Consider the following 18088-nt stretch of genomic DNA (forward strand, 5'->3'; position numbering starts at 1 on the left):
ATTACGGTGGCAAGTACTTCTGTTCGTTGTGGAAGTGATACGCCATCATCTGCCGTAACCCATAACGAGTAAGATTTATTTTCCTGCAAAACATTGTAATATCGACATTTATAGGAGATGGAGATACAGATAATACAATAATAAATGTTATTAGATAGCTACGTTTGATGTCATAATGATCAAATTTTATTATTTATATAATAAATTCTTAGTGGAGAAAAAGTTGTCTAACTTTTTCGATATGTATGTTATTTATCAATGTCGACAGAACATTAAAGTAATTTTAAAGAAAATATAAGGCAGTGATTCAATAACATTACGATTTTTTGTATCATATCTATAAAGATTGTATACAAAAAGACCGTTATTTTTATAGACACATGAACAAAGACGTATAAATCAAAAATGCTACTTTATAGGAGAGTAAATAATTCGACAATTTAGTTTTATTGTTACTGAACTATAAAAATTTCTTTAGCTTAGTTGGCGATAATTGAGACGTTAACAACAATTTTAATATATTTGGTTATATACCCAATGAAAGGAAGAAAAAATTAATCATAGAATACCAACGAAGTTAGGCACATACTTTAGGCTGAAAAATGATTTTATGAAAAGAAATAAAGGTTTTATGTGCGTATCAAGGATTTTATCTTCCGAAAAAACCTTTTAAGTCGAATTTTCCCCGAATCTAATATATACCAAATCGTGTGAGGACTGGGCTTCAGAATAATTTTCACGATTGATATGAATAAGTAAATAAAATTGTGGTCTATTTTAGCAGTAATATTTGCTGTTTGTCATTTAACGTTTTGTCTTGATAAAGTACACGTTTATATTTGCTGTCAGTACAATAAACAATTTTCTGACAATTTAACATATCTCCATAAATATAGAATGAAAACATTTACCTTATCTTTAAGAGTTTCGTTCACAAACACTTCCCCTGACTGGGGATCTATCGCGAACGGCGTGGGTGGCCCGCTGGTCTCCAAGCCGAACGTCACATTCTGCTTGCCGGTCCTCTCCCTGGTCACTCGTGTTACCCTGGTACCTATCGGGTCCGTGGACAGGACATACCAGTTCCGTTCTACATGAATGATCGCTGGCAAATTGAACCCAGGCGGCAGTTGTGTCAGTGCTGAAAAGAAAGAGGCATTGATTTATTACATGAATGAGTTTTTGAAAAAATAGAATATGTTGTGGAAAATAGATAGACAGGGCCAGTTACCCGACTTACTAATAATGTCTTTCACAACGTCTCCCTTAATTGTTTTTTGACGTATACCTATTTTTAAATATGAGCTATATATTATTATGGAAATTTGATAACAGATCGCATATTCTCTATAATATTTGTAATCTACATGTAAGCTAAGCACGTAACACGCCGAACAAGTAAGTTGAGGTGTTATAGTACTCTTAATACTGTAATTAGAAATTACTAGACCTGTTCCTCACGATTTAATCGAATATTCTTCAAAATATTTAGTATCTCTGTATACTTTTATTTAATCAAGTGGCTACTCAAGTTATTATAAACAGTGTCTTTGGCAAAATATTAATCAAACAAACGTATAAAAGCATTATCCTGATTCAATCTATTGTCTTGTTTATTTCAGTAATTAAATGACTACGCTAAGCTTAAGCCTGAATTGGGGTAACCATTTAGTTAAATTGTATCACAATAGATCATTCAAGTTCATATTTCCATTAAATAATCTGTCTGTACTGAAGATAGAACAATGTCATTGGAATTCTATTTTTATAAACCGCAAACTATTGACAGCATTTATTGATATAACAGCAAATATTCCGAGTAAAATCCAAATAAATATTGTTCTGCATTTAATGCAAATTCATTCGTTGTTTAAAGTAAATCCAGATTCATTAATTGAATCGGTGTTGTGTCGCAGACAATTATAGAGAGAATTAAAGTGATAAAGACTGATAAAAGGTTTATAAGTAACGTACCCATTACCAAACTCAACAAACGTTTTCTATGAAAATTAAACAATGCATGTATTTGTATAAACATATAATTATATTAATAAAATAGATAATTATACACGTGTATAGAAATAATTTAGAATAATAAATAAAAATATTATACTACAACTATAAAAACACAGTTTGAAAAACTAAGAATCAGGAGTCAATAGTCGAAATTTATCTCTTTAAGATTATGATCGCTTCAGCGCTATAACTCAGGATTTGCCCAAGTTTTTCTGGTATTTCTTGGAAATGGAACCTAATCTTGTCACCGCGACTGGTATTGCACCAATTTAAAGAACATCAGGCAATAACGGGACTTTTGTCCTAATGTGGGGCAATTTGTGAGGAGAATTTCCTTTGTTTATTCAGTATATTTCTTGCAAAAACAAAACCTACTTACGATGTTAATTGAATGCATCAATCGACGTCCCAAAAACGAAGGTTCTAAATTTGAGGGTATTTTTTGTTGACTTTGTAACTCAATAACATCATGGGATTGTAAAATGATTCGTGATTCTTTTAGTGTTTGATAGGGTTTCTCGTGTTTAGTCCCGTTTAGAATTGGATATTTCTCCCCAAGAAACGCCGGTGACAATTTTTGTAGACAATGATAAGTTACTATAAAAATAAATTTGCCGGACATATTTATTTTAAACTATAATATGAGGTAAGTATACAATTTATAACGGAAACGGTTCATATTAAAATGGTGAGGAAAACGTCATGAAAAGTTCTACGACATGTAAGATCTGCCAACCCGCACTGGGCCAGCGTGGTGGATTATAGCCTGAACCCGTCCTGAGGCCTGTCCCAGCAGTGGGAACATATATGGGCTGATGATGATGATACATTTTATAGTTTCCTATATAGTTTGTTATGTTCTATGAGAATCATGTTTAGTGTTTAATTTTTAGTACTATGTACCATTATTATTTTTATCATTGTATATTGTAGGATTAGTGGCGATGCCACAGAACGGCGAAGGACGCGAATCCGCGAATTTCGTTTAAAGTTCGAATTCCGCCTCGTGATCGAATTTTTTTCGACTCCTTTAAATTTGTATTTCAAACATTATTGAATCCGTAAATAATAGGAACATTTTGTAGTTAATTCCGTACGATCGTATTGAATAATTTCTGAATAGGCCGTCATTTTGCAAATTCGTATGATTTTTTAGGTTGGTATCCACCTAAAAAATCGTACGTTTAACATTTATTGTTGATCCACTTATTTATTCAATTAGACTTCTTCTAGAAGCACTCTTGAATACATAGTTTTACCATTTTCCTCTGGCGTTAAGTATCGCCGATGTCAGCGAATTTATCTACAAACAATCAAGAATTAATTTAATTAAAACCATCATTGTGCTTTTATGACAGCCAAACAATAACGAGTCAACACTCAACAATAGATCGCCACAAATAGCAAAGAAATTGTATTGTATTTTATTTTCAAAAGCCACACTATACAGTCAATGCTCAGAAGTCTCAACCACAGACTAAATAGTAAGGTACCTCTTTAGTATAACTCCATTCTAAAAATACCTTACCTACTGTTTTAATTACCTACAATTTTTGGAAAGTGGATTGGAGGATAGCCTCATAAGCGTAAGAACTTTTTCACATGAGCAATTATACGCGTGTAAAACATTTATATGTATGTATATTATCGCTAAATGGGCTCTTTCTTCGCTCTTTTATTTCAATCTTGGAGCGTAAGTATAAATGAATATTTATTTGAATCATTCTATCAATATAAAAACCCGAATCAAAATACAAAGTATAGATTTAAGGATCCAAGCGTGCATGGGATAGATAGCGGAATGCGCCTTTGTACTTATTGTGTTTGTTGTTTCATATTGTGTAGTGAAGGAAATAGTGCAGCAAATATTTTAAAAGCTCTGTTTACTTTGATACTCGTACTACATCATAGACTACGTGATGATACATGAGGACAACGACAACTCTGTTTGATTTCCTTTACCCGGTAGTTAACGGATATTATATCTGTAATATGGAAGGTCTATGTATTGATCTTTGTAGTTGTTGCTTATTGAACTATTTAATTAAAATTTAAATTATATATTTTATGAATAAATGAAACCAACAACGATCGGCGCGGGCTCCCATCAAACAAAGTCTATAAGCTCCCACAAGAATGTAACTCATAAATCTCGCTGAAATTATATCAAGATGCAAATTAAACTCGTTTATGCGTGCGCAGTGAAAGGGACTTTCACTTATCACATTATCTTATCAATGTATCACTGTATGCTGTAATTGAGTTGTTTGAGATAACTTATTTCATTCATTACAAATTTTAATACTAAACACATCTGATGATAAGATGCAGCAAAATGCGTCGTTGTTTCTTGAGAAAACGTGGTGGGTGAAATGTAAATAAATAAAGAAATAAATAATAAATATATAAATTTCTAAGATAAGACACTAGACATATTGGAATAGTGCTTATATTATCTTTGTTGCTGAAAATAATTTTAATGCGAAATCCAATTCAAAAACTCACAAAAGTGTCCATAAGCTAATTTTTTTAATCAAATGATGAGACGTAATAGACTTAATTGTTGAAGGTGTAAGCACAGAAATGGAGTTGATGTCGCACTTACTAACTAATAACATTTAAAAATTCTAGCCATAACAATTCTGTAAATCATTCGAATATTCTTAGTTGAAAATTTTATTTTATTTCAAGATGTCTCAAAATAATTTGCCCATTAGTAATTACACTAATTGGTAAAAATGGCGTGTTTAGTCTTGTCTAGTCATAAAAGTTTAAAATAGCATTATATTTAGGTTCCGAAGTCTAGCCTAGTTCTCTCGCTCAGTGCAAAACTATTTACAACAACGATTTGTATCTAGTCTCGTCCATACAAAAACGTACTGCAAAACATCTGAATCCAACACTAGGTCACCTTGAACATTTAAGTAGGCGGTAATATGAACATCACTAGGTATTTAATAATGTTTTATTGGAATTAAAAGGACTTGGAAAGTTTGGTTTAATGCGAAAATACAATAGTATAAAGTTATATGTATATCTATTAATAATGGTCCAGTCATTTCTTTCGGACATAATTAACAAAATATATCACTATATATTTATGAGGTGTTTTTTCATTATATTTCGTATTGGTTTATGTTATTAAATTACTATGTTACATGTTTAGTGAGCAACGAATAATGTTTAAAAATAGTTTTAAAAGTGCTAAATAGATTATCATCATCGAGTCATCAACGAGTGGTGAAACTGGATCTTTTGTAGTCCAATAAATAATTCGTAATTGAAGATAGAGTATAATCACAGTATAAAAACATGCATCATTAAAGCTAAAAAACTTGGATAAAAATCTATGACTGGTGATGGTTTTATCTTAAAATCACAAAAAAATTACCGAACATTTCTAAATAAGTATTTATTACGCTTTACAATTAGATAGCTATATATTACAAAGGCGTTTAATTTGCGTTTTATCTTTATTAGTGACAGTGAAGAAATTTGTTAAGGTCTACGTGACAATTAATCCCTTTTCAATTCCATAAATACTCCAATCTCGAAAATATTTCTGAAAACGCGAAATTCCAGCGTCCTCTAAATTAACTAACTGGCTTTACTAACGCCTGTTGATATTTGCCAAGACAAATTCCATTTACAAGTGGTAGACGTCCACATAACCGAGCACTAACAGGGCTGGTCCGACTACTCGATTTGAAGTGATTCTAATCCCGAATTGAAAGGCTCGTGAAGTGAGCTTGGAGACAGTGGTTAAATTTGCCTGTCTGCTGATTTAATATGTGCGATTGTGAAGATTTTTTATAGATAAATTATCTGAAATTTTATTTAGAGGATATTTTACTTACAATGTAGTATTACAGTCCAATAATACATGATGATAGTAGAATGAATATTTAGTAGATACCTCGATGATTTGTAAATATAGGAAAAAGTGAGAAAAATTAAACGAGTAATACTAGCATAGAATAGTTTTCATCCCGAAATTCCAACGGAAACGGGAACTATGTGTGTTAAGGCCAGTGACTGTATATCTTTTCCTTTGCTTACCCGGGCGGAAAGTTAATATAATAAAGAAAGGATGATTTTATCACTTATTTGCAATTACGGAACATTAAGTAGAAAGTACCCGGATGACCGAGCTTTGCTCGGTTTTTTTTTTTTTTGTTTTTTTATAAATTGTGTTTTTTGGAAATTATATTTAAGTATTATTATTCGCCAATAGATGTCAGGAAGAGTCATAATAAATAGGGACTACTCAAACGCTCCTATTTGTTAAAAAAGTAAGTTCAAGTCGATAAAACACGAATAAAACACGAATATGACATTTTCTAAAAAAGATTCCTAGCTAGATCGATTTATCGCCCCCGAAACCCCCTACATACTAAATTTCATGAAAATCGTTGGAGCCGATTCCGAGATTCCAATTATATATATACATATATATATATATATACAAGAATTGCTCGTTTAAAGATATAAGATATTAAGTATAAGCATTTAATTGTGGTTTTAGTTTTTTTTTCATTTTCGATACTCAAAGCGGCATTTAATATTGACCATCTCGGTCACACGTACCAATAACATGAGATAGAAGATGGCGTCTGCATGTAAGCATACCATGACCTTGATAACATGAGAATAGGTTGAGTCAATAGGATGTGAGCACATATGCTAGTACTAAGCTATTAGAACATGCTTGAAGTTTCTCTATGTTTAATACTCATACAAAATTAAGCTGTATCGCAGGGCATTAAAGTAGAAACTTGCACACTTGGTACGGGGCTTTATGGAATTTATCGAAGCCGGTGTGACGTGTGTGCACTCGCAAGTACTAGGACGATAGGACTACTTAGAGATTCAAAGAAATTACAGATTCTATATCCTCAGCTTGTATAGGTTAAATGGTGAAAACCGAACCTACACAGCACATTCGTACTCTGATTTGATTTTGATCTCTAGAGTCATTAATGTGTTCCAATTTATTTGATAAGTCGTAAGTTAAAGTGCGTAGTTCATGTTATCTACGAATACAGCTATGCATGCTCAATTGGTGATTAACTACTATAGATTATTATTTATACTATATATATATTTTATTTTTCTGTATTACTTGGGTTGAATTTCATAGGTTATAGTCATAGGTTTATTTGTGAAAATACCCGTAAACATTTATACGAATTTTAAAATTGATTTAAGCATCGTTTCTACGATTCAACCGACTTCAAAAAAGGAGGAGGTTCTCAATTGGTTTGTTTATATGTGTTTGTTACCTCAGAGCTTTCGACTGGGTGAACTGATTTTTATGATTCTTGTTTTATTTGAAAGCTAATTCTAGCCCTGTGGTTCCATTTAAAGTCAAGTTCTGACAATTTGATGGCAGTTTTTTTTTAATTTGTAACTTTAGTCTCGCTTAAATAACTATTGTGATCGAATAACAAGGTGTTTTATTTGTCATAACTGATTTGATCATATCTTGATATAGTTTCGGACATGCCCTAACTTTTTTGCCAGTGTACTTTGTAGACATCCTAATTTGCAAAACGGTAAAACTTAAAACTCTTGCTAAAATTATAATTCATAATAATATATGTTTGGGTTGAAACATGAATTTCATATGATATCATTTATTTATAATGTATGTTATCTGATTTATTTAAAATACAAATAAAAAGGGGCATAGAAATTCGAAAATATCAGACGAAATGTGTTATAGTTCCAGGTTCGTCGCGGCCGTTATACTCGTATCGTTATAATAATTATACAGCCGAGGTAAATTATTCTTTTGTCGACTCGCATCCGCACTGACGACAATCCATCACTACCCAACTACTATAGTACCGAGAAGGATGGCGCGGATATACAGGTTTACGTTCCGTTTATATATTTTCTGTCTAAGCCAATTTTCTGACATGAATCCAATACCTACCTTCTTACTAAAATTTGAAATTATTTCTGTAATACCAAGTTTTTACTTGACAATAAAATAAATTATCTTTATCTATACTAATACTATAAGGCTTGAGATGTTTTAACGTATCAATCTCAGGACCTGGTCCGATATTAAATATTCATTCATTGTTAGTTAGCTCACTTGTAGAGGAAACCCATAGGATATATAGCTTTTACTAAAGAACTAATTTAAAATAAGTTTCTTACCAAAAGTAAACGGAATATCATTTTAATTAAATCGACACGAAGAGAAAATATAAATCTGTCTGAAGCTAGGTAAAAATTTCAACAACTGTATATATTGCAAATTTCTTCTAATGTATATATTTCGTTAAAATGTATATATATTTTAATATCCATATTTCAATTATTTGCTTTACTTTTATTTCAAATGGTGACACTTATCATAACAAATTGTTGAAGTGGTTTTCAATTATGAATAATTTAATATTTGAGCATGCGAAAAATAGTACAAAATTACATCGGTATCTAAAAATAAAAAATAGGAAGTATGGTTTCAACACCGATTCCTCCTCCCCCTCTTCCTTATTAACACGCTTTTATTAGCTACACCTGTATGTTTGTTAGTTTGTATACTGATGTTAACCGATTCCTTCCTTTAGCGTTTATTTTGATCGACTTTTAAACGGACAGATTTAATTCAAACAGGAAAAAGTTTAGTTAAGTATGCGATATAGAAGACCAAGAGAGGATTTTCGTTAATTTTATTATTAAAGTGTCTTTTTTTAAAGTTTTTTATTTTTAACTATATGTAAACATAGTTAATTATTTTTGTAAAGGATACTTTAGTATTAAAAATTACATTAAAATTATTTTTAGTATACAATCTACAATATCGTTTTAACAAACATAAATTATAACTAAAATTAGCAGAGAAGAAAGAAACCGAAAGATCTTCGATGTCTATTACATTAAAGCAATCACATCGATGAACGATTGAATTTTAATTTATATTATTTATTTTTATATATATATATCTCCATTATTATAACCGTTAGCTAGTCTAGAATGCCATTTCTAAGTTTTTGTTAGTAGGTAGTTGACACTACTCGTATATCGAACTTGTTACAATATTATGTCATGTTTATTGCAATAGTATTGCCTTCTTGAATTTATGTTACCCTTATATTTCATGATAGAATATATCGCATAGCAGAAACCTACCATAGTCCATCACACTCTTACCTACGAGAGACATAACCCATGTGAAAGAGATACATGTATGCTATAACACACGCGTAGTATTCATAATACGTGAAAGGGCTTTATTGGGATTTAGCACCTATCTCGCTCTCCGACATCCTCTTTATAGTGAGCTGTGTGAGATAGATACAGGGATAATAGATAAGTTGTCTATGGATTCGAGTTTTATATGTGAGATAGCTGTCTAAGCGTGTGTGCATACTGTGCTACATATGGCGAAGCTAGGCTAGATAGACCTGTTCCCTCGTTCTTATATCCTAGTATTTTCTAAGAACGTCTAATGCTCCAAGGAATTCCGTCTAATACAGAGAGATTTCTGTTTTTATTTTATTTGAATTTATTGAATTTGAAATGAGTTATTATTGAGACTGCCGGTTAAATAAATGGAGGGTTCTTTGATCGAAGCTTGCCAGACATTAAGGTTGGTTGTTATTCCATCGAATTTGTCTAACAATTCAATTTCTGGTTTTTGACATAAGAAAACAAATCACCACTACCAAAAGGAATTTTTTCGAAATTCATTAACGAACTTTTATATACCTAATTCATAACACACAACACGATTATCATAATAGATTGTGTTAGCTAAACAATAAGGTGTAACTTTTAGCATATATAAAAACATGACAGGGAAAATATTTTCAATTGTAGGTAGGTACCTAATTCATCTAATGTTTAAACATCAATTATTCCAAAATAAGCATTATAATTTTTTTTTTAATTTGCTATCCTAATTGTTATTGCAATTTTATACTTGTTAACAATCAACATTCGATGAGGTATATGAAATTTAAAAAAAGTGAGCTTTAAGTAGGTACATACTATTAAGATAACAAATATTAAAATTCTAAAGTTTTACTTTGTTGAACCCTTCACCTCTCAGGCCGATGTACCAGGGCAGCAAATTCATGAAGAGCACTCACCTAGCGAAAAACATCCCGCGAGAAGCCACACGGCCAACATTTTAGTTACTGCACAGACGCGTAGGGGAGTACACGTGCTCTACGGCGCTTCATTTGTCTGGTCCCAAAGGATGTCCACATCACTTCACACACATTAATAATGTTTCGATCACCTCACTACACTTGACACTGCAATTTTAGATCCGATATCTGAAACAAAATCGAAAACATTTTGTAAAGAATAAGAAATGGGTAAACTCGTATATTAAATTAAATTTTTTATTTGTTTAATTAAAAACCAAATTTATAAATTGACTGTTCTTATTGATCTTTTGTGTCCTGCTTTATTGTTAACATAAACACAGAATAAAAAATGTATATACATATTATAGGTTATGCTTACAACCTATACATTTATTATAACATATTTAAGAGTGAAGAAGAGAGAAAACATTGATGACCAGAAACCTGTTACATCATCGATAATATATTAAATATACATGAATGATAATAATATAATTTTTACCTTCCATAGACCGCAATAGCAAGCACTATATGCGTGTTATTGCGGTCTATGGAATCCTTGTCTTTGGCCACAATCAGTAGAGCGTGCTATTAACAGCTTTCTCTATGGTAGTTAAATAGTTTTGCCGAACTACTCGTGGTTAACTATTGCATTTGTATAATGGACAATTAAAACCACTAGTGTATAATATATCGTTGTTAATTATGTATGATATCCAAGTAGTCGGTAATTAATTTCGTTTCAAATAAACAATTTTGAATTTGAATTTGAATAAAAGATTCACTATAACCATTGCACTCATTGAAATTATTTATAGATAATTTGGATCGGTAACATTGCTAGAATTAAAGGTGTAATATGCGTGTTATAATCTACACTAATATTATAAAGCAGAAGAGTTTGTTTGTTTGTTTGTTTGTTTGAACGCACTAATCTCAGGAACTACTGGTCCAATTTGTAAAATTCTTTCAGTGATGGATAGCACATTTATTGAAGAAGGCTATAGGCTATATATGTACCACTGGCGAAGCCGGGGCGGACCGCTAGAGTAGTGTATAAATAAATTTTCAAATCGCTGTTCGATCGTAGTCGATAAAATAGTAAGTATTAAATTAACAAAGTTATTATAAGTCTCCCCGTGACCACGCTCGTTGTAAAGTGTTCGAAACGTCCGGTTAAATAATATAATGAATAAGTCGCGTTTAAAATCCGTTAAAAGTCTTTCATTTCTAAATTTATAAATGAATCAAACACAAGAAAACACTAAGTTATTATTAACGTAATATTTACTATTAATATTATTATTATTAATAATATTTTAATATTTATTATAATTTGTTATTATGTTTAAGTTATCATCACCATCATTCATCAGCCCATATTTTTTCCCACTACAGGGACTAAGGCCTATGAGGTTTCAGGACTGAATCCACCTTGCTGGCCATATGCGGTTTGGCAGATGTCAGATGTCGTCGAACTATGCATATATAAATGGATAAAATTCCGATGCTTTTCTGCTTCAGTTAACTATTTAAATACCGACGTCATTGCATTTTTTATTCTGTTATTCAAAAGAGTTTTAATTAAAAACGTTCACATAAAAATACGTAAACGAACTTTCCGCTCCAATTACGAAAAAGTTTTATTATTAGTATAGAGTATAGTTAATATTCTGTGCTATAGTTTTGTTAAACCAACATGATAATGCGTAAAATTAACGACTAATTGTTGACATTTCATTGAATTATTTGTACAGTCATAAATTTTAAATATTTTAAGAAAATCACGCGATAGTTATTGTATCTATATTAGTACAATCAACCAATTCTTCGTTTTTTTTTCGCCGTTCATCAATAGCTAAAACTGAATTTTAAATAAAAAAGAAGGTAATGGCGGATCGCCGCCACATAGCTTTTTTTTTCAATTGATATTATATATTATAATTGACTAACATTATAATTGTCTATTAGGCATTTTCCAAATGAAAGCAAATTAAAATGAAATTGAAAACTTTAAAAATGTAATTCTGTGAATATTTGGCAATGCCGCAAATGCCAGCGAAACAGAGACATCAGTGGCAAATGCATTTAAAATAGGTGTCTCTGCGAGCATCCATAGCGACGATGTTATAGATATATATACGGTTATTTTAATTAGTAGAACGAACAACTGTTTTATATCTTACTTACGCGTTAAATTCCACTGAAGTGAACAGAGCAATGAGCATCTAAGCAACGTCTTGCATTCATTTAAATAATAATTAGCTAATTCCTTAAAAGTTTGTAAGTAAAACACGTTTAGTAAATAGAGTCAGTTATATATTTATCAATAATTTTATTTTAAGAAATAGATTTTGACTACATATGTCATTGTCAACTATATAAATAAATGACAAGACAAAATAAATAAAATCCAGATAGATTACTTTTTTTAAATAATTTTTGAGGGTTGTGTGCCATGATTAACAGTTATTATTTGATGTTAAGTGGCATTTATTTGACTTATTACGCATCCTGTAAGTCACATGCATTTAACGTGTGAAACAAACGATACTACATTTTTTTTTCTTGCTGGTTCGTTAAGCATACTGTTGATTTACTACCAAATACCTATGTTGTATTCTTAGCTTTACCAGACGTGAGTCTATTGTCTGAACCCGCAACACTGCCACGCAAGTGGTGCGACGAAACGCAGTGGAGTTTATTCGGTAGTTCGGATCACTTTTTTGTGGACGTCCGACATCTAAGAAAACGCATTCTCCAATAAATAGGTCTGAATGTACCAAACGGAGGTAAATGACGCTTTTGAGTGTATGTTATTTCTGAATATTGGAATATCTGATTGTAATAGGTATTCTGTGGATGTGTTTATACCATACCTCATGTTTGTAACTAAGTCAGGGTCAGACAGCTAGTGATGTATAAACATTTAAATCCTCATTGGATGTGACGTAAGTTAGACAATTATTTATCTTCATTATAATAAGCATATAAAGTCAATATATCCCAACTTCAATATTTGAGTTTAAGTCTTCTAATCATAATTCACAACACAAGTTATCTCAGCCGTACTCAGCTAGGTGAAAGTTTCGTTATAACATATAAAGTACAATATCTTGAAAGCTTATTAAACTTGGCTTCGCGTAAGCAGTGATATTGTGAATTTATGTTCTCAAATTGTTTTCCTTTTATTATTCGATAATTTAGCAGCATGCCTCCTTGGTACAGTGGTTAACATGTAATCGTAGAACGGGAGGGGTCCTTGGTTCGATTCCCGTCGAGGAGTCACAAAAAAAATCTCAGTCTGACAGGACACAGAAGGTTGATCTCTTGTCCATGATAGCCCCATACCCCACGTATGGTGTAGATGATATAGGTACATCTTATTCTTAGGGGACACGGGAACACTACTACTAAATAACTTTGCAATGTGAAAGTAGGGAGCCAACCGCATAACTTAGTGATACTTAATACAAGACATGACCTCACATATCAGGTGGCAGTTTTATGTACCTTAGACTAGCTTGACGCATTAACTTTGCCCGGATTGAAATTTTGAGTTAGTTTTCTTTTTTGTTCATACCAACAACCTTTTGGAAAATTTTATCAAAAAGTGCAAGACGCTTAGTCAAACCTGTGGTTTTCGAGTAAAGCTGTAATATATATTCTAAGCCTGCGGCCATTAAAGAAACCTAACTTATAAATAATATTATTGTCTGAACTAAGACACCAATGCCTTACGGCAGTATCGTGGATTCTTTTGATATCTATATTATCCTTTCTAAGATTATGAATGCGAAAGTGTGTTTATTTTTATTTTTCTTTTTCACGTTGCAAGGAAGCGATTTTAAGCTATAATAGGTGGGAGAGTAGATAGTGACACAGACTATATTTTACGGCGCTGAAACATCTCATTCTTGTTGCAATTTCCTTTAGCCAACACGAGTTAAAGGCTCACCTATAAAACAGCTATAGTTCTTTAAATAGAAATTGAATTTATAAAGTAAGACGGATGGTTGGTTCCTTAGTATTTGAATGAATATAGAAAGTTGACCGTCGATCTCTCGATTCAATAATTGGTTTAATAGGGCTGCCCCGTTATTGCAACGCATAAGGAATGTTTGCAGAAGCTCGATAGACTGTTTTCACACTACAATGCGAAAGGGATGCGCATCTCTGGTGCCCTTTGGTAGGCACGGCCCTCAACCAGTTTGTGAACTACTAGTGAAAACTGTCTGCTTACAATATACCTAGTATTTAAGTAGTGGTTTACATATCTGGGAGTAACAATTACTGTATTTAATCCTATTAATATTATAAATGCGAAAGTTTGTATGGATGTTTGTTACTCTTTCACGTAAAAACTACTGAACATTGCCATGAAATTTGGTACGTAGATAGCTGGATAACTGGAATAACATATAGGCAACTTTTTATCCCGATATTCTTACGGGATACGGACTTACGCGGGTGAAACCGCGGGGCGCAGCTAGTAGTTTTATAAGAATTTTAACTAACAAAATGGGCCTTTGGTATTTACTTGCATAAAACAAAACTGAATATGTTAAAATCTCCTTATTAATAAACTAAATCTCCTTAAAGTATGGCATGTCATTATTAAAAGTAGATTATATATAGGTACGTAACCTCATAAACGACACTTCATTCGCTCCTCAATTAGTATAATATATGTTATTAAATGTATCAAAACTTATGAAAACTATAAAAATAAATTTGTTATGTATTCATGAAATGAAGTAGGTACCTACCTAAATAATTATAAAAGCAATTGTGAGTAACTCGGTAACTTTTTTATGTCATCGTTGGCAAGGGGAGCTGAAATATCGCCTGACGGTCAGCGCTACCAAGGGACTAAGAAAGGATTGACGAGAGGATTAAAGGGAAGGATTTAAAAAACAAGAAAATTAAAAGACATTTGATTTTGAATAATTAATATTGCAGAATAACTGAATCGCAAAAAAAATTCAATCAAATACCTAAATGTATAAAACTATTTCTAATAAAATTTTCTTCTATACGCGTACCTAAAGTCACGTTCCAATTCTTTGATAATAGTGAACGGTTTATTATTTAATTGGTTTTAATTTCCGAGTCTGAATGATGATAAAGAATGGAATCTTAACTTTTATTGTCTTTGAAATTGATTGGACGATTATGGTTCACGTGATTGAGATAGAAAGAATTCACGAGAATGATATTGTTATAATAACGCAGCTTACGTTTGCCGCGATATTTCTATGAAACAAATGAAAAATGTTTTCTCTATAATCTCAACTAATTTTAGTTATTTAATAAATAGTTGAGTGAGGGAGAATTTAATAAAGATACTATGGTAAAATATAGTGAAGGAATTTCTTAATATTTCCTGTAGGTACAAAATAATTGGTACACTGTCTCGTTATGAGACCTAGGTTTAATGTATAGGTCCCAACTATTTAATTTAGCTTTCCTGGTGTTTAAGTTGTTGATCAATAAACCTAGATTGATTGATTTTCGTTCTGGATTAAATGAACCGTAACTGCGAAGTTCGTACCGCATTTATTAAAGTAGAATGAAAAGTATTCATTATTATTCATTCTGTATCCTTCAAATGCTAGTGATTAGAGAGAGTAGTATGAAAGTTTCTTCGAAGTAAATTGACTTAAAATGAAGTTCAATAAAATTCTACTGTTATTGATATGATAGTAATTATTATGCTCAATTTAAACAAGCCTTAAGCCTTTATTTAGCCCGGTAATTTGTTCGCATTTTATGTGTTTGACCGGTCGGTCTCTTTATATAAAAAAAATTAAGTGGGATTGTCATAAGTAATTATTTTTCTTCAATTTTCACTACAATTCAATATATTAATAAAACTAATTCACCTTACAAAAGTCAGCAATCTACTAAATACTAACGGAAGGACGGAGAACAATAATTATCAAAATCGGCTCACCCATTCGAAAGATTTGAGGTAACAAACACAAAAATAAACTGTCTAATTGAGAACCTCCTCCTTTTTTGAAGTCGGCTGAAGCGAGGAAAAAGGTGCTTAATACAATTTTTAAAGTCATATTTATGTTTACGGATATGTCAATACTTAATAAGCTTATGACTCTTTCTTTGTGCAATTCCATCCGAACGTATAAAAACATAGCAATATTATGATATTCAGTTTCTCCCATTCGCGTCATAGCCAAATTACGAGGTGATTACTACTGACGTAACAGCATTAGAAAGTGTGCGACAGGAAAGTCTGCGTTCGCTTTCAAGTGTCGATGGGTAGAAAGTTTATCCGTGGTTCGCACTATCGCGATTACAAAGATTTGACAGGCGAAAGAGATTCTTTAGTGTTGTATTTTTTATATGGAGAGTATTCCTCTAAACTAGTTGTCGTCAAGTGGTTGAAATTCAACCATAAACAAAAGGGAGTATGCGTGTGTATTAAATGCATTTTAGTGTGCGTAAAGTATTTGTTTAACTTTACGCATTGCTTTTAAAAAATAACGTTGCTCCTTTCTATATATAATTTACAGGTACCTAAGTGCATGAATAGATTTTAGAAAAAAACTTCAAATGAGAAAATAGAAAGCGGACTAAGGAATGTAACCTTCAAACAAGGATATACTTAAGGTCTGTCACGAAATAGGTATATTGCGAAACAAATAAGAAATTAAAATTAGTTTTTCCTCTATTGTGACGTCAAAACAGATTTATCTGATTCTTTTAACAGAATTAATATATTGCAAATGAAAGCTAACCAACAAAGTCATTGGCCTTTCCAATGTTATTTGAACTTCATAATGATTCGAATTTACAATTAACGAAAATCGTATCCACATATAAGTACCACTTCGTAGATGTAACATTCCTGCGAAATGTGTTTACCAGGCTTTCAAACTATTTGCTATGTTACAACATTTTAACACCGATAACTCTTCTAATAGCAAGGTGTTAAAGAAAAATCATCAATGTTAACACGAGTTAAGGTTATTTATTGCGTAATAGACACTTGGCTCTATAACAGATTGTATCAGTGGAATAAGCAACATTCGTGACTTTAAAACGTTTTATTACAACCTACTTTTTCCACTTCAATCTTAGTTTACCAACTAGAAAACTGCTAAGAAATTTGCTTTATTACTATATGAATTCATAATCACATTCTAACAGTAATAATTATTTTATCAGTTAATACACTTATAAAATACAATACTTAGATACTTAGAATTTTTCTTATCTCTAATAGAAATAGGATAGTTAAGTATGCCTAAGGACGTCCTTAGGCATACTTCCTAGGCCTTTATATCGTTGTAAAAAATTAACATAGATGAGTTAAAAGATAACTATGTCATTCAGAGACGATTGATATTCGACTTTAATAAATGTTAGTTGACAATTCTCGATTCGCACAATATTGGGAACACGACGAACTTGCTCACTGTGAAATATGTATATTTTTCGAAACATAATGTTAAATACCCTGTTATAAATTGTAGCTATTATGTTCCCTTTTGGCTTAAATATCAGATATCTTAAGGAAATAAATGAAAAAAACAGAATGAAATTGATGATGATGATGTCATTTATTTTCTGTTATTCTTGTTATATAATTCTTTTATAATCGCAGTATTTACACTTGGAATTCAATTAATTGTGCTGTAACTTTAAATAATAAATATTGTTGAAATAAACTAGATTCTCCTCTTTCAATATAATCCTATTAATATTATAAATGCGAAAGTTTGTAAGTATGGATGTATGGATGTTTGTTACTCTTTCACGTAAAAACTACTGAACCAATTGCAATGAAATTTGGTACGTAGACAGCTGGATAACTGGAATAACATATAGGCAACTTTTTATTCCGATATTCCTACGGGATACGGACTTACGCGGGTGAAACCGCGGGGCACAGCTAGTACTAATATAATTTTGGTATTATTATTTTGGTAAAGATA

At 31.6% G+C, this 18088-nt stretch overlaps 1 protein-coding gene across 1 annotated transcript in view; it reads right to left on the reverse strand.

The window, feature by feature from the left end:
- Positions 1-18088, reverse strand: part of LOC119840556 (tyrosine kinase receptor Cad96Ca) — a 54988-nt gene that overhangs the window by 22480 nt on the left and 14420 nt on the right. The window contains exons 2-3 of the mRNA XM_038367242.1: positions 10125-10313; positions 912-1141 (exon numbers count right to left, since the gene is read on the reverse strand). Of these exons, the coding sequence (XP_038223170.1) occupies positions 912-1141; positions 10125-10164 (270 nt within the window). The 5' untranslated portion in view covers positions 10165-10313. The remainder of the gene's footprint in view (positions 1-911; positions 1142-10124; positions 10314-18088) is intronic.

This window comes from Zerene cesonia, chromosome 6 (genome assembly GCF_012273895.1).
Source record: "Zerene cesonia ecotype Mississippi chromosome 6, Zerene_cesonia_1.1, whole genome shotgun sequence".
NCBI lineage: Eukaryota > Metazoa > Arthropoda > Insecta > Lepidoptera > Pieridae > Zerene > Zerene cesonia.